The 23,673-nt window shown below is 42.2% G+C and overlaps 1 protein-coding gene across 2 annotated transcripts; it reads right to left on the bottom strand.

Annotated features, from left to right (window-relative positions):
• Positions 1 to 1,750: 1,750 nt before the first annotated feature.
• On the bottom strand, positions 1,751 to 22,912 carry edc4 (enhancer of mRNA decapping 4). Of its 2 annotated transcripts, none has more exons than XM_053318981.1 (30): positions 22,749 to 22,912; positions 20,659 to 20,815; positions 20,433 to 20,544; positions 19,901 to 20,000; positions 18,531 to 18,717; positions 18,128 to 18,275; positions 17,727 to 17,831; positions 16,346 to 16,458; positions 16,082 to 16,165; positions 15,889 to 15,984; positions 15,407 to 15,506; positions 14,931 to 15,111; positions 14,617 to 14,683; positions 14,354 to 14,445; positions 14,025 to 14,197; positions 13,212 to 13,291; positions 12,763 to 12,895; positions 11,616 to 11,920; positions 11,299 to 11,529; positions 10,816 to 10,917; positions 10,451 to 10,594; positions 10,193 to 10,229; positions 9,482 to 9,629; positions 9,100 to 9,255; positions 7,296 to 7,411; positions 7,002 to 7,167; positions 6,153 to 6,339; positions 5,082 to 5,301; positions 4,635 to 4,798; positions 1,751 to 2,308 (listed from the first exon to the last, which is right to left on the bottom strand). In XM_053318981.1, the coding sequence occupies exons 1-30, from the start codon at positions 22,828 to 22,830 to the stop codon at positions 2,125 to 2,127; spliced, it is 4,170 nt and encodes a 1,389-aa protein (XP_053174956.1). In that variant the 5' UTR covers positions 22,831 to 22,912; the 3' UTR covers positions 1,751 to 2,124. The 2 variants fall into 2 exon arrangements, with proteins under 2 accessions (XP_053174956.1, XP_053174955.1); XM_053318980.1 differs by having other exon boundaries at positions 14,025 to 14,209.
• Positions 22,913 to 23,673: the final 761 nt, after the last annotated feature.

The following is a 23,673-nucleotide window of genomic DNA, read 5'->3' on the forward strand; positions in this document are numbered from 1 at the left end:
TGATCCGTACACAAATGATCATACACTTTCAAAGAAAAAAATTTAACATGAATACACGGGTGCATTTACAACCTAAAAAGGCAGGCTTTTTTTGTCCAGACACTGCGAGACAAGGAATGATTTCTGAATTCAAAACCTAAATGAGAAAAGCAGGGTGAAACAGCTGCAGTCTGACTAAGTGCTGCCTCCTAGAGCCCAAGTGAAGGAACTGCACATTAAACATTACAAACATTATTTGGAATATCCTGATAAAATAACAGTAACAATTATGTTTAGGAAGGGTTTCTTTTTTTAATTATTACTTAATATGTTTTAGAACTAGTTTGACAACTTTTTAAAGCAAGTATACAAGTCTTACAAATTCTACATGTTTATATATAAAAAAAAGGGGGGTGGGGGGCGTGACAGAGAAGAAAAACATGGGAGAAAGAGAGAGCGGTCTGATCAATTTACAGGACAGAGCTGTACACATGGACGGCTGCCAACCTTGATGTTGGGCTCCAAACATTTCAGATTTTCTAAAAAGGGGGAAATTCTGTTCAGCCTGGAGGACCTTCACAAATATTTATTATGTTTCAACAATGTGTGTTTTTCCTTTCTTTCCTTCTTTTTTTTTTTTTAAGTTATTTTTCATCCTTTTAATATTACTTGTATCCTTCAGGAAGCCTCATTACAATTATTTGTGAAAACAAGGCCAGATGGAGAGGGAAGAAAAAAAAAAACGTATAATGAGATATGCCTTTACTCCTGAATCCTTCAGAAACAGGAACAAAGTAACTTTAGGTAAAAACAGTTTCAATGTGTGAAGAGTACAGACAAGGGAAAAAAAAAAAGAAAAAAAAAAGCCTGGTGAGGTTGTCATCTCCAACTTATTAAGAAATAACTGAGAGGAAATGTAAAAAAAACAACAACAACAAAACAAGAAAAAAAAGGAAAAAAAGCTTTGGATGTTACATAGTTTTGGTTGCTGGGATTAGCTTGGTTGTTTATTAAAAAAAAAAAAAAAAAAAAAAAACCTGGACCGAGGACGGTGTAATCCTGCAGCAACTGAACTTAGAGGTGGATCTAGAAAAGAAAAAAAAAAGAAAAGAAAAAGAAGTGTTCCAGCCTTCTGTTTGCTCTTAAGGCTGAAATGCGATGCGACATGATGAGGTGAAACTTGTCTTCTTCTAGCGTGCTTTTCGTTGCCTCCTGCATCACAGCTTGTTCAGTACCCCCTCCTCCTCCACCCACCCCCCCCCCCCCCCCCACCCCCGAACTCTGAACTTCGGGAACACAGTAGAACAAAAAAAAAAAGAAAAAAAAAGACGTTTAAGTCTTGTCGATCGCACAGCTGAACATTATTTGAGTCTTTTAGATGAAGTGACGTCGGAAGAGTGTTGGGAGTTGTGTGTAAGTTTGTGGGGGGGGGGGGGGGCAAGGCGCTCCGTCTGTCATTTCTGAGACAGTCTTGATGGGAATAAAAAGGAACAGAGAAGAACCAGGACGCCTATTGTAAAGAAGGGGTGATGGAGCAGCAGAAAACGAAGGTCTGAAAGAAACTACAGTGAACTTTAACAGAAATCAAGAACAATCTTTCTGTCCAGACCATTATTGTCTTGTACTGGGAGCAGAAAAAAAAGTTACATATACAAACAAAATGTTTCTATTTCCTTACTTGACACATCACTGGTGCATATAGAGCTGGGGGAATGGGAGGAGATAGAAGTGGAGGTAAAAAAAAAAAAAAAGTGGTGGTGGTGGGGGCGGGGGGGGGGTTAGAGTTGTGGTGAGGGACTGGAGGGACTAGTGGGGAACCTTCCTCTTGAGGTCTAAAACTAATCTCCAGCCTGTATAATACCACCAAATCCTCCCAAAATTCCTGGAGCTCTTTTTGTTTCCTTTGCTTTTAGCTCCAGCTCCCAAGTGCTGCAGTGACATCATCATCATCATCATCATCATCAGTCATCTCAAACTAGTGAGAACCTGCTCAAAGTGGGGTGAGGCTGTCCTGGGTGCTGATCCAGGATGCTCTTTCTCTCCTTTGGAAACTGAACATAAATGGACTCAGTGATGTGTAGTGTGAGGGAGTCATCTCTTCTGCACCGGGGTTTGTTTTTTGTTCTGTTTTTCTTAAATGGAGGATTAGTGATTGACGAGTCCCTGCAGCATCATCATCAGGCGCCGCGCCCTCTTGGTGAGTGGGCTGTGGGGGTCCTGCTGCAGGAAGGCAAACAGCTTCGGTCTGACCTGGGCCAGCATGGAGGCCATGTGGTCTCTTGTGAGGGGGTCGCCGTGGTCCAGATTCATCACGGCATCCTCCAGGTAACTGTACATGAGACAGAGAGAGAGAGAGAGAGAGAGAGAGAGAGAGAGAGAGAGAGAGAGAGAGAGAGAGAGAGAGAGAGAGAGAGAGAGAGAGACATTACTACTACATCAACACATAGACACATATATAGATATGAAACGACTATGACAACTGTAAGCTGTAGTCTGGCAGATACTATTTAGATATGAGGACTGCAGTCTTTAGCCTTGAGCTCAAAAGAAAGACAGGTTGAAAAAATGTTGCCCGAGAAACTGAAAATGATGTGAAGTGAAAGAAGGTCTGCATTCACAATGTGTTAAAAATGAGGTTTAAAACTTCATTCACTCAGATATGAAAGCAGTGCAAAGATGCCTTCCTCATACATTTGTATTTTGACCCTTGGAGTGACTGCATGGGACAGAGAGAAAAGCCGGTTTGAATGTCAAGTTCGGTCCTTGATCGCCCCCCCTGGCTGCTGGCCCGCTGTGTGAATGTTCACCTTTGTGTTTTCGCTCCAATACTGCTGCCTAAATTGAGCTGTGGCCATCCTCACCTGTGTCCATCGAGTCATCCTCCATTTCACTCCTCCGTGAATAGTTATAGTGGGACATCTGGTGGTTCGACTACCCACCAGTGTTCTGTTCCTGCTCTGCTTTGCCACCCCTCACTGTTTAAATGACCATCCATCTCCATATCCAGAGCCTAGCTGACCCCAGTCTCACATTAGAGCTGCTCTCACGCTGCCAGCTGGCCTCCAGCCACGGTTGTCTAACACTAGCATCACAGGTCTATCAAATCCCCATAACACTGCCAATGCACTCTTTAAAAGATATTTAATGTCACTGCACAGAGCTCTACAGATACTCAACAGCTTTCTACAGTGTGTCAATCTGCCTGTAACTAGTGTGCGCCCCACACTTGAAAACACTTGAAAATCACACTAAGTTGCTGTTCATGTTCTCCCACTTTCACTGTATTCTTGCATCTGCTTGAACATGTTTTTCTAAAATGGCTAATGATGCTACACAGTGCTTTTGTGGATGTGACACTCTGGACCCAACACCCCTCAACACTGCTTTTGTTTCTTTCCCACATTCTTCTAAAAAAATCTGTAAAGAAAATGAAAAAAAAACCCTTATATCTAGTGCAAAGCTGCCAAAAGGTGCTTTGATGGTGTTACCTTCTGTTTGAGTAAAGATTTCAGACCATGAGCTGTGCGTGTGTTGTGATTTTATTTCTCTCACCCCAATACCAAGCAGCTTGTGGTCAGTCATTAGCGCGTGGGCCTTTCCTGCAGGGCTTCAATAAAACTAGCAGTTAAATAAAGCAGACCTAAGAAGATGTTTAGATGTTTTAGCTTTTAATGCTTCAGACTGAACCACGCCCCGCTGCCCTCATGTGTGTCTCCAGATGGCACAGAGAGGCACCAGAGGGCCGTATTAAGCAGCTCTAAAGTAAAGGTGCAATCAGACTGGTGATCGGGACTCTGAGCAGTGCTGTAAAGAGACTGAGGTAGAGGTTTAGAGAAGGGAAGCAGGGATTCGTATGAGACGGGGACATGTGTGTGGCTCTCTGAGGATAGACGTTAACACATATCCAGCTAAAAAAAAAAAGATTATGAGCAGAAAACACAGGTGTGAGAGAGATCGGCGCAATAAAAAGATGCAACGGTGTCGAATGAACAAAACGAGCATCCCAAAATTGCGATGCTATTCACGGTATCATCTACACTCCCCTGACAGCTATGTAGCGGGGCTGCAGACAGAGCAGCGTGATGGGGTCAGCAGTTTAGCACCGTTTAGCGCTCAGGAGACAGAGAATAATGGAGGCACCATGGAGATGAGATGAGGGGCTAGAGTTTAGGGAAAGGCCCGCTTTATTACTGATCAAGGTTAGTGCAAGGCCTGGCTTGTGTGGAAGAGAAATTAATTCACCGTATTTAATCACACAGTGAGCTGGAAATTAAGACTTGAATGAAATATGTATATTTTCTGATTTTATTATAGTCCTATATGACAGTAAACTGAATGTCTATGGACTTACATTTGATATATTTCACGGTTAACTGATTAGTAGAAAAGTAATTGGCTGATTACTCAATGATGCAGATAATAGGCCTAATTCTATGTGTTTACATTCAGACACATGATGCTTTTAACCTGTTGGTAGAGGTAAAACACACAGTGGTGCATTTGTATGGTGTGTGTTTTTAAAGTGTGTTGTTTGGATTCGCAACTGTTTAAAGTCGGATGGCACACTGAATTTTTGGGTACACTTATTCTACCCTCGTGAGGAGACATGTGGGGTTGTTATAGATGAGTGCAGGTCAAACCGTTATTGTACGCACCTGATTTTGAGCTCGGAGCGAGTGGAGAGGTTGGAGGAGAGCTGCTGGATGAGCGACAGCAGCACGGGCTGGCTCAGAGGACAGGGGTGCTGGCCGAACACCTGCTGAGAGTCGATGGTCTCGCACACGTACAGGACCAGGTTCAGATCTGTGGCTGACAGAGCCTGGGGACAGAGGAAGAGACAGACGGGCTTTTAATATCTCAACTAATCTATAAGCAAAACACTCTTGAACTGCTGCAGTGAGGCTGTGAAAGTCCCACCAAATATATAAAGCTATATAAAAGCTCCTCCTCCTATTAGAACTCCTTGTTGACACTGAAATGTAACATACAGTATAAATTTGTTCTGACCACAAAAACTACAGGTTTCCATGCCAACAATCTGTTGGAAGTCAGTCAGGCATTTAATCTAAGTGTAAAGGCTGCAGGATGTGTGTGTGTGTTACCTGCTGGAAAGCCTGGTTGAGCTGTCCCTGCTGGAGGAGCTGCAGGATGTTGGCTTGCTGCGTCTGGTAGTCGAGGTGCGCCGTGGGGACGGGCGTGCCGGCCGCTGACCTCATCGCCTGCATGATGCTGGAGGTGACCACCGCCTGCTGCTCCTTCATCGCCAGGCTCACCTCTCCTTTGACAATGCGCTGCACGTGGCTAAGAATAGACTCCTGCAAGCTGGGGGAGGAAAAGGACAAAAGAAAAAAAAAAGGGCAGACGGAGGGTTATTCTCCATATTACAGAAACTGGATTTTCAACCATGATGCTGCAATGGAAGTCAGCTGGGTCAGTCACAGTTTCATCCATCCATCTTTTCCTGAATGTATCTTTTCTCTCTGTGGACACAACATTTGATTTGATATAGCTGTCATGCCAGCGATCATTTTCAATCTAAAAGTTAGGCCACAGTCTGTCATTTTCTTCTCAAAGTTTTTATAAAGAGGAAGCTGGTCGACCACTTTTCTCCGCTCTGCCCCCGACAAATCTATAAGCTCCAGAGGCCATGAAATTAATTGCGGAGGGAACAAGAGACTCGATCGAATTTATGTTCTTACATTAGCCCCAGGATTAAGCTTTGCTTGTTTCTACTCTGCAGTCCATTACGCACCTGCTCAATAAGGCGCTGAATACAAGCCGGGACTGTCAGCAAAGACATCTGCTAATATACTTGCTGATAGTCAGAATGACTGCTTGGAATGTCAATCAGTGTTGTCAGATCCATCACTGCAGCTAATATCAGTCAACAGTGACAGCTCATGTAGATGGACTATCAATGTTTTTCTAAAATATATTTAGAAATGTAACAAACCCTGTAAAGTACAGAAATTTGATTTACAGTATTAACACATTTATCGTGGCTGTTAGGGAAGTATCTGTAGTTAAATGACAGATGAGGACAGAAGAAAGGAAATAGGACTAACTCCCAGATAGAGAGATCCTTTTAAAAATAAGAAAAAATATCAAGGTTAAAGTAAACTTCTCAAAAGAGGCTGACTGTGTGATTGATGAGGGACAGCCAGGATACGTACTTTCCCACCATCATCTGGATTTGATGCTGGACCTCGGCCCGGACGTTGGTGGTGATGCTGTTGGCCAGCTGATCGGTGGAGCTCTGGAAGCTGTCCATCATCTGCTGGAGCTGGCCGATCATGGGGTCCCGCGTCTCCTGCTCCCTCTGCCTTCTGTTCTTGACGTGGGTCTCGAGCTGCTGGATGTCTGCGAATGTGAAAGTATACAGGAAATGGTTTCATAAAAACACTCAAAGCTCCGTTAAGTAGTAAGTACAATATTAAGATGCCTAGTTAAGATGTGAGTATAGTATATAATCTATGGCTGCATTCAGCAGCCCTGTTAACATTTTAGAACTACCACAAAGCCCAAGTGAGCAGCGAGCTCTGAATTTGATCATGGATTAAAATGAAATTTGAACAAGCTCAGAAGAACACACACACACACACACACACACACACACACACAAGGACAGAAGTACTATAGTCTCCCTGTTTACTGAAGGCAAACTACCCCCTCCACTCTGTACACATTATGACAGCCTTGGAAAAAAAAAAAGTTTAAAAGTTTTAGAAGAGGTGAGCACAAGCACAACCTCAGAACAGACTGCTTATCAACACATGAGTACCGGGGCTCCGAAAAAAGGCGTCATTATGAAAAGTGCCCCTGAACATTTTGAAAGAGATGCTTATTTAATTTGAGTTTTTAGATAAATAGGGCCTAATTTCCAGGGCTCAGTACAGAGAACGACCAACATAAAGAAAGCAGCCTCATTAAGAGTCTCAAAAAGGACACCAGCCATTCATGAGACAGTCACTAAACCTTCACAGTTTCCTATGTTTCTTTTTCTTTGTCCTGGATGGTCTTACATTCTTGTGTCCCTTGTTTAAAGCTGTCGTTGATTTGCTGAAACATGGACTGGCAGCCCCTCTCGAAAACAGGCAGCACGATGCTCTGGAAGGCGTCTTTATAGGCTGCCTGGATGGGCCCCTGCATCGCTTCGGCTGCCGCGCGACCAATTGCGTCTGTCGTGTTCTGGGAAAAACAAAAATATACAAAAATACAAAACAGAAAGCAGCTACTGTGAGAACGAGACAATGTTATGAAGAAGATTTGTGTGAAAAGGTGTGGAGAAAACACTGGGCTTAAGCCGGGCCGCCTACCTTGGATTTAACCACCTTGCTGACATTGTCCTTCAGGCTGACCTCCACAGCGGTCAGTTTGGCAGCGATTGTGTTGTTCAGCTGACCAGTCACTGGCTCCAAACTCTTAGAGATTGCTAGAGAGGGAAAAAGATTTAACAAGGCAGATTATCAAGAAACTCCTCAATAATAATGATAATAATTATAACGTGTGTGATCAAGTCTAGAGGAGAAAACAAAAAACAAAAAAACAAAAAAACAAAAACATCTCATCTTTAAATTAGAAGGGCAGGAGAGGTAAGAAAACATCTCTCCAAAAGATAATTTTAGTGTCATAGCCCAACCCACCTCTGCTGCCTTAATTATGTTAAATTCATCTCCTGCCCAGGATGATCTAAAATAACACTGTAATTTACTCATGTACAGCCTAGTCTGCACTTTGTGTTGTTTTTCCATTTATTTTTTTTCTGTGCTGCAAAACAACATTTTACGGAGTGGATGTAAGAGGAGCAGATGAACATAACCTAGTTATATACCTCAAGCTCCTGCTAAACAGGAAATGTTTACAGCTAGTTTAAATCAGGATGCACAGAGCAGTATACACCACAACTGACCTTATTAAAATAGGACTTAGTGACAGGCATGATATGATCAATCCACATTGTGTAGCACTGAAGTAACATAGAAATGATCCCTATGAGTTCTGTGCAGCAGTATTGGCAGATACTGAGTTGAGGTAGGGTGAAAAAAAAGTTGGTAGCTGATTACACATTTTGGTTTTCAGCAAGGAAACAGTGGTGTTAAATGAATATCAAGACTGTTAACCTTCAGTAACATGTCCATCACTGATGTTACTGATGGAAATGAGCTTTTAGCTGTAATACGTCAAATCAAATGTAAGGTAAGCATTAGTTGTTGTGTTCATAAAGCTTCCTATGATAGAAAAACATACAGTAGGCACATCCAGGCGAACTGACTGAAGAGAGCTGTCTGTGCTGCAACCAGCTGTTGTTTTTAAGCATGTCCAAACTATTACATAAAAGGATCATGTGGCTGCAGGTTTTCATTCCAACCAATCAGGCCAGGCTGGACTCATTCAATCAGCTGATCTCAGTCATCAGGCAGTTGATTGGTTGAATGGTGTTCTCTTGATTGGTTGGAACAAAAACCTGCAGCAGGCACATGACCCTTTATGGAATAGTCTGGACATGTGCTTTAGACTAAAAACTGTTGAACTTAAGACAAAAAATGTGTCTCAGAAATGGTCAAAATTCAAGAAAAGTATATTGGTTACAATTAAAAAGGTAAAGAATGAAGATTTCTGCTCTTCAGTCTCATAAACTAAGCACAGATTTGTGTGTGCGAGGGGGAAACCTGGGGCGGGAGAGACAGACTACCGTGTGTGTAAACAGACTTTTCTCATCTGTGACTGACAATGAAATACCACCATTGTCTGGTTAAGGAGTGTGGCTGGCATGTCTGCACAGTAAACTTTGATCTGTTGCCTCTGTCTCTGTTATTTGTTCATTTTGTTCTCATTGTTTTTTTCCTGTTTTTGCCGTCATATATTATATAAAAGTGAGTCCACTAATAATGTAGGTCTTGTCTGAACAGAGAGTATTTATATCATATTATTGCATTTCATCAGCTTGGTGCTCTTAAGAGAGGTAGGCTGCCTTCATATCAGTACTGTTGCTCTTGCCTGGCATCTAAATGTTTGTTACACATTTCTACTCATCATATACAATACTGGCTAGATGTCAATCCTCACATCCTCACATTTCAGTGTCTGTCATACATTGTGAGTGTGTCTGTGGTTTCTTACTTGGTGGAACGGTTTTCTTCATTTCCTCTCTTAGCACTTTGTCCATTCTGTTAGTGAGGGCGGAGCAGAGGGTGTGGCTGAGCTGCTGGCCGAGTTGTTCCTGAAGCTGCTGCTGATGATTTTGACTCTCGACCAGAACTCGCTCCAGTCTGCGCTCTGATGTCATCCAAGGTCAAGGCTCACAAGACTACGCTGTCGGAGGCTCGTTACAAGACCAGAACGGTATACTGTAATGACAACTCTGGAGGCCAGTCTGCTCACAGAACTCGGCACTATCTCCTACTTGCTGATGGACTTTCTGCTACTAATGGCATCACAGTTGTTAACTAAACTTACTTTTCTCTGGAGGTTTAACATAAACTACTCAAGTACTGAAGGATACGTTCTTGTTCCTGGTGGTTGGTCAGGACGTGCTCCACCTGGGTCATAATGGAGCTCTGCATTGCCTCAATCTGTCCACGCAGATCAGTTAACTCCCTCTGCTGGCTGCGCAGGAGCATCAACAACTCTTCCTGTACCTCTGCATTCATCTATTGGGAGGAGGGGGAACAAATTGGACGAAAGAAAGAAGTGTTAAAACATATGAAAAGTCTCTTGTGGTAGAATCTGACACAAAAAAGCAGCGAGTGACAAATTCAACTAGTTGATTATTAAATAAACTTTGTAATAAACAAACTGAAAAGAATCTACAGCCAGCAGCAACAGTTCCTGGTACGACCTCAGATGTTAAGCTTACAGATGGTGATATTAATATTATTGATTAGTTTTTTGGTTTTGTTCCTTTTCTTTATGTTACACTTGTTCTGTCTGATTATCAGCTTGTCAATCAACTGTGAAGCACTTTGAACTACATTAACATGAATGAAAGCTGCTATATAAATAAGGTTTGATTGAAAAGATGGACTGAGAGTGAAGAAACGACAATGTGTCCTTTTCTACTCTGGTAAAACTTCTCAAATAAATTGTTCCCACAAAAAATTTACTCCTGCATTAAAAATATTTGGAAGTTTAATAATAATAATTGATAATAAGTTAAACGTAGCAATCATAACATTATTCTGGCTCGGTATGCATTTTTTTGTGATGACCTCACCTGACCAGAGTCCATTTGCCTTGATTGGGATGATTCACTGAGGAGAAGAAAGAAAGAATGTATAAACACTTTGAACTACGTTTATTTCAATGTGACTGATCACTTCTCTGTCAGTCAACAATCCACAAATATGCTCAAACCCAAACAAGCCATCTCACAATGCATGAAGTCAGCATCCTTCATCAAAACACTGTTTACTGCCAAATAGTTTTTACTTCACTTCAAACTCAGATTCCATTCATGTTACCATCAACGTACCCGTCGTCTTTCTTGGGCTTTCTCTTCAGTTTTGGCGAGGCTCGTGGTGATGTCTTCCAATCCTTAACTGGTAGTCTGTGAGAAGAGCGAGAGCCACAGTTCCCAGAGGACGACGCCAAGCTGGACACCTCATCGTCCGGGTCACTGGGTTAAACGAGGACAAACACACATAATAAGACAGCTGCACACTGTGTGCCACATGCTCTGTATTCATCTCAGAAAAGGTCAACAGAATCAAAACATCACTCTTCCCTGATTTGTGATATGCCTCTAGACTGACAAACTGGTCTGTTCATTTGCATAAACTAGGAAGTGTGTGTGTGTGTGTGTGTGTGTGTGTGTGTTTGTGTGTGTGTGTGTGTTACCTCTGCTCGGCACCGGCATCCTGACTGTCATTCTGTGTGAGGTGGTACGATCGTCGAGGGTAAGGTGAACTCAGCAGTCTGTCCTTCGACTCTTCTCTTGAGCTACGATGCAACCGACATACATCACATAAATCATAGAGGCAATGACACACACACACACACACACACACACACACACCTGTCAAACACGGCTTCAAAAGATGACATGCACTGACTTGTACAGCAGACAGCCTGCTCATACTGTCAATACATGTCATCTCCGGCTTTATACTTGAAATTCTCATGCAATGTCTGTTCATGTCAAGGTGTCTATGTCTGAGTGCTCTATATAATAATGTTAAAGTGTGACTGGTGAACGAGTTACTGAAGCTGCACAAACTGTATATCCATTTTGGAAGGAAAATAATATCAAATTAATACAATTTTGTGAATTTCTTTAGTAGATGTTTAAGTTTTTTAATGAATTTGTGTGACGTTTCTTACCAGTCTGCGAGACCGTTATCCCTCAGACTATTCCTAGTTTCCCTGGTGATGTCAGGCGCTGCCGGCCATGGTGTGTGGCTGACGCTACCGTCTGAGGAGCCTCCTCCCGCCGCTGGGTTCTCGTGCGATAAGGCCGTCTCTAACAGAGATGGGGTGTGGCTGAGTCTGGGCTCTGAATCTACTGACCCGCCGACCGGTCCTTCTGCACCTCCGAGCTCGAGGGGCAGCAGGCTGTGAGAGAAAATACAATTATTTTGTTGATTTGAATGAACGTACGTGTGCGTTTTTGCATTTTGTGGCTTTTATCATTAATGTACCTGTTGTTGTTGGCTGTGCGCGACGAGGTGAGCAGGTGCAGGGCGGAGGCGGCGGACGCCATGCTGTCTGTCTGGAGAGCGGAAAGAGGAGTCAAAGGCTCCAAGCTGCACACTAGACTGCGCTGAGGCTGCAGGGTCTGGGATGCGATCTCCGGCATGTCCTGGGACATGGCTGTGGAGGCTGAGGAGATGACGTCTGGGGAGCGGGCCCGAGTCGGGGAGGCCAGTGGTGGCAGGAGGGGAGAGTCCAGGACCTGAATCTCCCTGCTGTCGAGGGTGAGGGGGCCGCTAGGAGACGCCAGCACCTGGAGATAGAGAGAAAGAGCGTTGACAAATATAAGTATGTTATTAAAAGGGAAACTTCACCTGCACTGTGTCATTACAATGTGAGCAGTATATGCAAATAAACAATGCTTAACTTCCCTCCATGTTGGATCAATACTTTAAAATATCAGTATATTTGGAGGAAAGTGAGGATGGTCAGAGAGAAAAAGATAGACTGAAAACTTTGTAGTGCTTTAGTAAACCTTCACTCTCTGACAGAATATTATATTTAACTATAAAACAGAACAGCAACTATTTTGATACCTGGTTACCTTTAGCGGTAGAGTTAATCCAGGGTGCAGCTCCTCATCATCAAAAATACTTACATATGGAATCTTTGGCGCCAAAAAGCACAAATGGAGACGGCAGACATTCGGGCAGTCCATTTGTGCAGTCCATTTGTGACTGTCCATCAGCAGCTTTGGCTTGTGCACAGCTCTCAGTAAGTTTGCACTGATTGACTGGTGCTCAGTTTGTGTTATGATGCTGTGCGATACATCCACACTCAATCAGGTTAATTGTTTCTTAATGAAAATAAGCCTCCTTAAAGAGGCTTATAATGCTGCTCAGTCTTTGCTGAACAGCCACTCTGCTGGCTATAAACACACCGTCAGTAGAGCCAGTCAGTCTGATTGGACGGAACGGACGCAATACATTCTGCTTATTGTAGGATTCCCCTTTAAGGAACCAACAGCCTTTTGCTCAGTTTTCTCTAGTCATGACGCACCAATTTCAAAAATAACTGCACATTTCTGCTACATAGGGGTCCTAGTTTAAGGAAATCTCAGGAGGCTGGGAGCAGTAGAAGTGTCTCAGGTCCTACCTGCAGGTTCTCCAGTCCAGGCAGCAGCACAGCAGAAGCGGGTCTCGGGCTGTTGGTGGAGGTGGAGAGTGCCAGACTACTGCTGCTGTTGTTCTCTGCTCTGTTGGGACTCTGGCTGACGTCGTCCGTAGCTCTGCACACAGTGAGACGCACATACTTACACATGTGATCACAACATAAAACAACGCAACAGCTGTAGCTATTGTCAATTATTCTCAAGGTGAGTAAACTCCTAACATTTTAAATGGCTGAGCTGGTATATTGTTGCAAACTTATGTTGCAATGCTCAATTGAAAGGGCACAGATGTTAACATTTTATTTCACATTCATATCCCAGCCAAGAGAAGCTGGCAAACGCTCTGCTGTGCTAGAACATAGTGGCCACTAGTTAGTTACTGCTTTATTACCATCTTATCTAAAAATCAATGATAAAAGGAGAAAAGGCTCACCTGTTAGTTGAGTCAGAGTTGCTACTGATGGCTGTTACTATGGTCAGACTGCTGGCACTGCTGCCGGGGGATGCCGGTACCTAAAGGGTGACAAAATGTATGAGTGGGGGGGGGTTCGCTAATTTAAGAGTGGGAAAAAAAATTTAAATAGAATAAAAACAGATAGTGGAGAGGCACTGGCAATGTAATCCCAACATCTCCAGTATCATACATATACACAACATCTCTCTACAACAATAAAAAAAGGGGCGGGGGGGGGTTCCCCAAAATACTGTGCCGCATTTATATGCTGCATCATATTCCTTGGCACAGTTTCTGATGTTAACTTACTGATAAGCATTTTCCAGCAAATAGCATGAGCTCCCAATCCTGACTAAATTAAAGCACAGAGCTGAATATTGGCACTACAAATGTATCATAACTATTCTCTGGACAGTCAAATTAATGATAAAACTCTCCAAAACATATTGTCAGAGAAAATAATGATAAACTGTTACCCTAAAATGTATTGTCACTGTGGCTGTACATGTAATAGGAATAACAGACTGTATTAACAGGGTTATGGGTTTGTGTGTACTGAATACATGTAGTAGCATTCCACTGACTCAAAAGGGGAGTGGGGGGGGGGGGGGGGTGTTATTCATGGAGCGAAATGTTGCTAGGCAACAAAAAAAAAAAAGTTTTAATCTAAGCGCTCGTTTGCCAAAGCTGAAGTGTTTTGCAGTGAAACTCAGACATCAACCAGACAGCCCGTTTCATTTAGTGCAGAGAAACAGATGAAAAGATGAAAACTAAGCTCATGGCTGTTCGTACTGAAGTGCTTGGTGTCATGAAGGCGTCGGGAGTCATCAGCTTGGGCATCACCCCGCTGCTGGCGGCCAAGTTTGACAGGAAGTCGGTGGGAGCGGGAAGCGAAGGGATCTTCCTCAAGTCTGTCTGGGAGCCGCTTCCCGATTCCTTGTCGGAGCTCTGGTCTGTCAGGTGGTCTGAAAACGAAGCTGGACATATAAAATGTGAAGAGCTGTGTGGCAATGTTTGATATTCAGAAGATGCACAAACACAGAGTGTCATACCGAGCATGTAGAGCAAAGAGATCAACAGGAGCAGAGAGAACTATTACATCTTAACAAATGGTGACTTACCAAAACCATCCTGAGAATCAGAGTGGGGCAGGAAGAGTGCCGAGCTGGAACTCGCATTGGGCTGGAACCAGATCTGGACATCCTGCAGACTCCTGAAGACACACAGACACACACATGTAGATAAATACAGAGTGGTCCACGTTTTGTCAAATCTTTAGTGAATCTATACGTTCATCACTATGACAACCATTACGATCTAGTCTTTGGTAATGAAGCCAGTGTGAAGTTGGACATCAGACATTAAACAGTGGAAGGGAACTTACTTGGTGTGAACACAGTAGAGTTTAATCTGGATCCCAGACTTGGACTCTGTGGGTCCTTGAGTGCCCTCTGAGAAAAAACCCCAAAAATATCAGACACACACACACACACACACACATACCCACAATATATTTAACATGATAAAAATATGAGTGGTAACAGTGTTGATCAAAAGACTGAAAGATTGATATAAGTCATTTGCTTTTTGGGCTGTAAGTGTGTGTGTGTGTGTGTGTGTGTGTGTGTGTGTGTGTGTGTGTGTGTGTGTGTGTGTGTGTGTGTGTGTGTGTGTGTGTGTGTTTTTGCACATACACACCTGTTGTCATGCTCTCACTCTCCTCCTCTGCAGGGAGCACCTCAGTGTGTCGCAAGCGGCTGTGAGTGACATCGCGGACCCCGAAGCTGAGCACAGGGTGGGTCAGCAGGAACTCGGACACAGCTGTGAAACTGGCCTTGCCTCTCTCCAGGTCCTGCCGCAGCTCCATCACATAGAGGACCTGGAGAGGAGCGACAGCAAACAAGTATGAAGCTAGGCACAGGACTGAGTGATGATGGGGGTACCGAGGAAAATGGTTTGGTCCAGATAACGGGTTAACAGTTACAAAATACTGGGGTGGTATCCCTGACAGACTAAGCTTAGGTCTAAAAAGAGATTAAAGATTAAATTTAGTGCTGAATGAACAGACTAAAGGAAGACAAGCACTACTATAATAATTGTTATTATTATTATTATTATTATAACAGTTATATAGAACATTCTTTAAACCACACAGCTAATGACAGTGTGCTCACCTTCCTCTGTACATCAGTGAGGATGAGATACTCAGCGGAGAGGTCCAGACTAGCCTTCAGACTTGGCTGAACTGTTGAGTTGAACGGATCTGGAGAGAACCTGCAAGAGAACAACACCCCATCATTAGTCTCCATCATCTTTAAAGCTGCTACTTTTAACCAATAACTTTAACTGAGAACATGTAATTCAGACAGCAAAAAATAATACTAATAATAATAATAATAATAATGATGTTTTTCATTACAACAAAAAGGACAGAATTTTTAAGTTGAGTTTTTATTCAATTTTGACTATACTGAACTATACTGAATGGATCTATTGAAACAACATAAACTCATTTTAGGGACCAAAGCTTTGACCTTCAATTTAGCTCTCTCAGTTATTCCTGAATCAACTACTTGATGGAAGCAGGCGGATCTGCCAAGGTTGTGTTTTTTTACGCATCGATTTAAATTTCAAACGATGAAGTAAAAGCAATAACCTGATGGTCTGTAAACAGGTCCAGGAAACAGTGCACCACATCTTCAACTCCTGGTTCTGATCCGCTCCGGTTATCAGAAACCTCCAGAAAGGAACCCTACAATGAGAGATGTGGAGAAGGACACTGTAAATGAGCTCAAACTCAAACAGCAGCAGATTAATATACGCATGTCCTGCTTTTTGTGCGCACTCACTCGGGGTCCTGCCTCTTGTGGTTGTCGCAGAAGAAAAGGCAGGAGAGGGGACGTCCTCCGTGAGGTCGCAATTCGTGAAGACATCTGGACAGAAAAGATGGAGAGAGTGTAAGAGAGACGGAGGACGAAATCATGAGTATCATATTTTATTTCTTTCAGGAAATTCAGCCGCTCCTTGGATGGAATTAACGTTATGTGAAGAGGTGTACAAACATATGAGACAGCGAGTCAATATTTAAATAGAGCACCCTCTTCCGTGCTTACCTTGGCTTGTCCTGTCCCCCTTCTATGTATATCTGCCAGAACTTGATGTATCCATCATGGCTGGCTGTGGCTAACACGGTTCCATCTGGAGACAGGGCACCTTCACTGACTCGCTGGAGGGAAAAGAAAACAACTTTCAGCTGGGAATCTAGCTAAATCCATTCTATTACAACAAAACACCTAAAACCATGTAGTAGTGTGACAGACAGACAAACCAACTGTGTATTTTATGAATAAAGCATTAAAGTTTCAGCACCTAATCTACATATACAAAGGTTTTATTTCAGACAGGGGGGCAATATATGTCAGAGCTCTGGCGACCGTCAGCGGTCACTGACCTCGGCATTGCATTTTTCCAATTTTTCCCCCATTATTCCATCTGCATTACAATCATGTAGATCGTTGCCAAAACTGCATTTTTGTCCTCATAAAGATGCTCTTTTGCTGTTAGCTGCCTCTGCCATGACCTCCAACTAAATTCAGATTAAAGCATCAATTTGGCTCGGGTCTTTATCAAGTACAGGTGTTTATTTCCAGGTATAATGGCCCCCAACCCTGACCCTGAACTGCCAAGCTCTTCTGATAGGTGCTGGGTGAAGGCAGTAACGGGATGGCAGTTGCTGTGGACAGAAACCTCACAGAGCTGTTCCCAACCTATCCGCAGTTGCTGCAAGAAAGGGTGTAAAGAGTTCAAAAAGGCTGCCCTTGAGTGCACTGCCCTTTTCTAACGCTCACTAGACTGGTCTTATGAAGGACACACATCACCATACTGAACTGATGTCACAGTCGGGTGGGTTAAGAGATGTTGACATTACAACAGCATTGCTCAGTCCAATTTAACACATTAAATCTACATTGTGTGAAGTCAACTTTCTGTTTTACTTTACAAAAACAGGAGTTTACAGCAGTTCTCTGCAACCTATGTGTAATAAAAGCATGAAAATCAAATGTAACTGATGTATACCTCCGTTATGCCTGAGAAAAAGTGAAATAAAATTGAAAACTGACAGCGTGAAATTTGTTCGCCCTATGCCTTTGTTTGCTCCCCCACAAATCAAATCTTAAATGCATCTGAAAATGATCTAGAAACACTGCTTTAGTCATAAAATCCACAATGCCTTCTATATACAGTATATACGAGCTTATTCTGCTCCACTATAGCATACCACTTTGAACTAGTTGTTACTGCTGGAGTTTTATATTCATAAATCAAGATATCTGACGTATGAAGCATTAAACACAGTTCTATGTTTAATGTCAAAAGTGACAAAGGAGTATTTCAAAATGAGAACACTATGAGGAAATCATTATTAAACTGAATACTTGACTCCACACAATTTAAAATTGTGCAGTTACATCAGTGTTTCATCCTGACACCTACCTGCGTATATCCCTTGACAGTGATGAGACCTTCTTTCAGATCTGTGGCATCAATAGGCCAACTGCTATTGTTGGCTCTCAAGACTTCAAGGTCCCACACCTCAGCCTGAAGAAGAAGAAAAAAAAAAAAGGAGGACAAAATTAGAAATGCTTCTTTGTAAAGTTAAAATCAGTGTATGGCACAAATAAACTGTGTCAACCATGAACAGTAATAACTATGATACTCTGACTCCTCACCTGGCATCATTTATAACCAATACTCATCAGCTTCAGCTAAACTAAGATGTGGAACATGGTAAACATCATACCTGCTAGCATCATCTCTCATGAGCCAGCTTGACTGACTCTAGACTCTAAATCAGTTTCAGTAGAAAGTGCTTAAGTAAGAGGAATTGCTGATACCCTGTCTTCATGTAGGAGGGCCAACGTCTGGCTGGTGTCGTCCTGGTTCTCCTCGTTCTCGTCTTGGATGAAAGGGCACCAGACGAGACGACGGTGCAAGTTCAGCGGCGTGTCGTCTGGTCGTCGGATGTGAACCACGATCTGATCTCTGTGAGGAGGATGGGTTAAGGAATACGAGAGAAAAACGAGCGGTTCTTGGATCATTTATTTCTGTGATTACTATGCCAAAAGCAGGTTGTGATATCAAAGGGGCTAGTGTAAAAACACAAGATAGCGTAGGCTGAAAATCAGATGAAACAAACAGTGCAAAGACCGGCAGTAACATTGATCTGTGCCAGACACTGTGGAGATCTACACATCTTCCTACACGCTACTTTTCAGTGTCTCCTACGTGTCAGGATACAGTATCTTGCTGCCAGTGCAGGTGAGCTGCCAGACCATCAGGTTGCCGGCTTCGTCGACGCAGCCCAACAGGGAGGAGTCGAGGTGGGCGAAAGCCAGGTCTGTGACGGCTCCGGTGAAGCCCTTCAGCAGGGAACGCTCAGCAAAACCCACACTCAGGACACGAATCATAGCGTGGTTGTTGGCTCCTGAGGGAAGAAGGTTTATTTTAAAGAAAAACACAAATCAAGGAGTCTGGGTATTAAAGCGCTCAGTACTGACCTATTCAACAGAGCGAACACAGACACAATCCCTGTATCTGACAATGATATAATACATAGAGGAAATTGAATGTTGCACCAAGGTATTAGAATGATGCTCTAGCTACTGAAGAAATAGTCCAAAATGAAAACGGCTGACTGCAGTGAATGAATGAAGTCATGAAAACACTGATTCAAGTAGAGGATGTTGCAGCTGATTTTGAAATTTCCATTAAACTCCTTTTCACTGGGGTGCAGCAAAAAATAAAACTCATATCTCACACATATATCCCATATGTCAAAACTATCTGGCATCAGGTAAAAGAGTTCTGACTGTTTTTATTCAGTTATCTGAAATAATGTATTCATTGTACACAAGTTTAAATTTGAACCCTCCTGCTGAGGTCTACACGTGATTATGTGCTTCCATTGAAAAATCTGAAATGGTTTTAAAACAGTACGGTGACTAACCTTTAACATGTACCAGTTTTTGATATTTTCTTCTGATCTTGAATTTAATTGAAATTATTCATAATTTCTGCTTTTTTAACTCAAAAGTGAGCTATAATTTCATTTTGGCCTATTGACCATCTTTTTCAAAAATAAGTGTAAAACTTGTGGTAATAAGTTAGAATGACGTTGGCTGAAAAGGTCTAACACAGAATTTTATACTTTATGCTTTATACACAGTCTAATCAGATCGGGACAATTTTGACCCTGAAGACAAAAGTTGCACAGCCCATGGAAAGACAACAGGGTTAAGTTAAGCCTGCTTTAGAGGTATAATTCACAAAGCCCAAAAAGGTATTACAAAAACCATATACACTGTACAGCATCGTGTTACTGAGTAACTAGAGACTACTCTGTGTGCGGATGCTAATCTAGTCTATACCCATAATCTGCACGCGATGCAAACTGTAACTACAGAAAACACTCTTCTCCTCTAAAATGTATGAATCTCTACATGTACACCGATTGGTCGCATGCCCACTGCCCACCACCACCACTGCTGCTGCAAGTTAATTCTCAACACTGCAGTATATACTCCCAATTTGTAGCAGTTGCTATTTTATATTTGTGTCCTTCCAGGCTTAAATAACTAATAATAACAATAAATGACTTCAGGACTCACCTCTGATAGCATAGGCCAAGAAGGAGTTGGACACAGCTATCAGTCTCCCATAATAATACTTGTGCTCCCAGTCGTACTTGGCAACAGGTTGAATCTTCACCTAAATTGAGAACAAATTCATCATTCAAAATTAATCAGTGCTCAATAAACAAACTTTTCTTCAAGAGCAAAATCCAGCCAGTGAAAACTATGCTAAGTGTAGTTCTGTGATGAAACAAAAATGATATTACTATTTTTACAGCTGCCAGTTTTTCATTTAGAAAACAGCAAAAACAACACAGGAGAAGAATATTCCAGCTGTAAAAATGAGCGCAGGGATGCATATTTTTAGTAAGGCGCAGCAGCTTGTCACTTGAAAGAAGGAGAGCTCATGACAGTCTGCTGAGTCATGACAGATGCGGCTTTTGATCATTATAAAAATAACAGTAACAGACCCTCGACAGGTACACGCTAAATTTGACTGTCACCACATTTCTGATTCATACACTGGCAGACGAGGGGTGCTGCGTTGCTGATGATTTGGGATTCTTACCTTGTTGCTGCCTCGAGCTTTGCTGTTGATGCCAGAGTCTTGGCTCGCCACGATCTCCACATTGTTGGAAGTGATGGGGATGCAGGTCGACCCGTCATCGCCAGAGAGGCAGCTAAAATTGGCAGCACACGAGTTTGATAAACACACACAAATTCAAAGTGGCGACAAAAATCCAGTCCATCTACAAAAGCATGCAAGTAACTAATTCTAAGACGCACACACTTACATGACCTGGGTCTCCTGAGTGATGCTTAGATCCGTGGAGATCGGCCGGGTGGATTCTGACATGGTTGACAGATCGCCTAAAATGCCCGCCGTTCCTAATAACCCATTTAGCTCTCCGTTAAAAGAAGGCTTTCTCTGACCGTTGCTCGATTGTGCATCTGAGGAAAGACATTGAATACGGAGCGGGTCACGTTGGGAGACACTGTGCGAATACATAAAACTGTGCAAAAAAGGTCAAAGCCGGCATGGAGATTCAATCCCTCGAAAGAGGTGATGTTATTTTGTCTAATTTTGACAGCATTTACAATCTGATGCAAAATCATGCAACTTAAACATGTCAGTGTAAAAAAAAAAAAGGAGTTTAAGCTTAACTTAAACTGACTTAAAATTTGGAGTGTTCTTATCTATCAGAAAGTCAGGATTTTCAGTTTAAAATCCCACTCAGTTAGCTTTTATATTTCAGAGAAAGGTGGATAAATAAAATCTCAACTCCTTTATGACCAAACTAAAATTATAGCGGTGGTTCTGTACTATACAAAGACATTCCACGAGAAAGATTATTATAAATATTTGCATTACTAAATTGCTTAACTATAATTTAATACACTTGAATACTCTGGAAGGTCACAAACTGCTACTGAAAGTGCTCCTAAGAAGCTTTTCCAGTGAGGAGAATGGTGTCAGCTGGCTTTTCATTCAATTCCAGTCTGACTGCACTGTAACACTTCTTTAGCAGCATACGTTTTAATAAGTAAGAGCAGGAAAACCGCAGGTGGAACTAATGACATTATGTTTCCTGGTTCCGAGTCCCTGCTTATGCGCAGGCTGGCCCAGTGCCAAAGGGAAGGGGGAGGGGGGGATGATGAGACACAACAGAGCTGATTGATGTTATTAATTACACCTGTTCTTTATCTCTAACAGTTAAAATGTCTGCTGTGTGGGGGAAAAAAAGATCTATAAGCATCATGGCATCATGAAATCTTACATCCAGCCCCATCTTTTTAGTGTCTAATGAGGAAACAAAACATTGTTGCTTAACCACATTATGACTCACTTCTAGTTCATCATTGTGAGCTTGTTACTAATATTTGGAAAACTGTCCAGTTGGAGCATTTTGTATTTATAAACAAGACAGCAATGTAAGCAGAACTGAAGGTGTAATATTCCCAGTTATTACAGTTTGGGGGTTTTTCATGTTTATTTATTGCAATGGATGTTAAATGTGTATCTCAAGCCTGGTTGCACTAAGCTGACTTGTCTGACATTTAAATGGATGTTAACAACACAGTTAACGTCAGCTTCAGTAAAGAGGCAGGGATTAAGATGTACTTTCTCCTATAAAATAAAAGGTAAATGGAAGAGTAAATAAATAGCGTTAGTAGAAGATATAGGATATTCTGTTCACAACATATTAAGTCTACAGTTTTCTCCACAACTATTTTACTACTGCTACTAGTATTATTCTTAGTGTCTTGGTTAAAATACTTGACCAATTTTGACAGGTGCGAGTTCCTAAATCAACCGGCGACGGCTTTCGAAAATAAACCTGAAACTAGCCTAAAAGTATCCATATTAGCAAAGAACACAGACACAGACTTTCTACGCAGTTATGCAGGGTCGAGCTAATCCCTGATAACAGTGAAAATATATTTGCCTTAACTATTTACTGTCACAAATAAGAGGGTACTACATGGATAATTTCGAATAAACAGAAACATTGTCCTATTTTGTCGTCACTTAGCAGTAAAGGACACAGCTTTTTTTCTTACACCAGAAAATAGACTGGGACCGAGGCTAGCTCGTAACGCAGCTAACGCCGGGGACGATAAAACGATAGACCTTCCCGACGCAGTTAGCGTTGTAACACTGTGACGAACTTAATATGGAGCTAAATGTGGATATTATTTAACGTCCGGGCTGCACCTCCAAGCGGTAAGGTGTCTTCCGTTGGCGTTTTAAAGTGAAACTGCTATTGAGCTAACTTTTTTCCAGTGAAGGTAGCATTGTGTAGCAGCGCGCTAACTCCCAGCTAGCTTTAGCTTCTGCGGCCTAAACTTAGCGCAGCCGCTGCTCGTTCCCGGTCAAACTTACCGGAGCCGGGGCGGTCGAGCTTGAGGATGTCCCGAAGGTGCTGGGTCGCACCCTCAATATCGATATTAGAATTGGACGCCATGGGTGAGGGAAAGGGGGGAGAGACTGGGTTGATATAGGGGGACTGATTTTATTTCTTGTTTGATGCGATGCTGTCAATGCTCTCTTCGTTCACCCAGAGCAACCGTCTAAACTTCCGTTATGTCCACCTCGTAGGTTCCGGCTGAAAAAAACAGCGTTAACTCATTGGTTCCATGAGTCGACGTTTTGTAATGGGAATCTAAAAAAACTCTACAAGTCTGTAATATTTACTTAAAGTCGATTTCTCTATTTAACCTTTGTTGGTTTTTATCCTTTGGTTATGCTCCTTTTGTGGCACCCACAAAAATCCAACTTGACACAGCCTCCTCCCTATTTTGTGACTGCAACAGTAACTTTCAACTACAAGCTGATAAATAACAACAAATTATACTTTTGTGTGTAAATATTTATCTTGTTCCACTTCTGACATTATTTAACTGGAAATGTCCAACGCTAAATAAATAATGCTAAAAATGGCCAATGGCATTATGGTAGTAATAATAATATGACACCGATAAAAACAGAAATGTAATGAATCAACTGTTTGGAAAATCATTTAACGCAGTACTGAACTCAAATGGTATGATGTTTTATGTAACTCGTCATACTTAATGCTTATTCTTATAATAAATACATGTACTAATGTCCAAATGGAAGAAATTGGTTTATACTAAAGTAGTTTCGATTTGCTGTATTCCTCCTCACTGAGGCCCCCTGCTGGTACATCAGTGCACCCTCATATCCATATACCTCCTTGCCATTACTCCATCCCATACACATCCCATAGTTTCTAGATGTCTGGTAATACATGAAGACCGTTTTACTTGAGTTCTGTGTTCCATTC

The sequence above is a fragment of the Scomber japonicus genome, chromosome 5, assembly GCF_027409825.1.
Source record: "Scomber japonicus isolate fScoJap1 chromosome 5, fScoJap1.pri, whole genome shotgun sequence".
Classification (NCBI taxonomy): domain Eukaryota; kingdom Metazoa; phylum Chordata; class Actinopteri; order Scombriformes; family Scombridae; genus Scomber; species Scomber japonicus.

Bases quoted from the DNA above. Each gene is read 5' to 3' on its own strand.
- edc4 (XM_053318980.1), bottom strand. From the start codon at position 22,830: ATGGCGTCCAATTCTAATATCGATATTGAGGGTGCGACCCAGCACCTT. The intron at 18,718-19,900 runs GTGAGTCCTGAA...TTCTTCCCTCAG, and splicing joins CTTGGCCTATGCTATCAGAG to GAGCCAACAACCACGCTATG. The intron at 4,799-5,081 runs GTAACACACACA...CTCTGTCCCCAG, and splicing joins TCAACCAGGCTTTCCAGCAG to GCTCTGTCAGCCACAGATCT.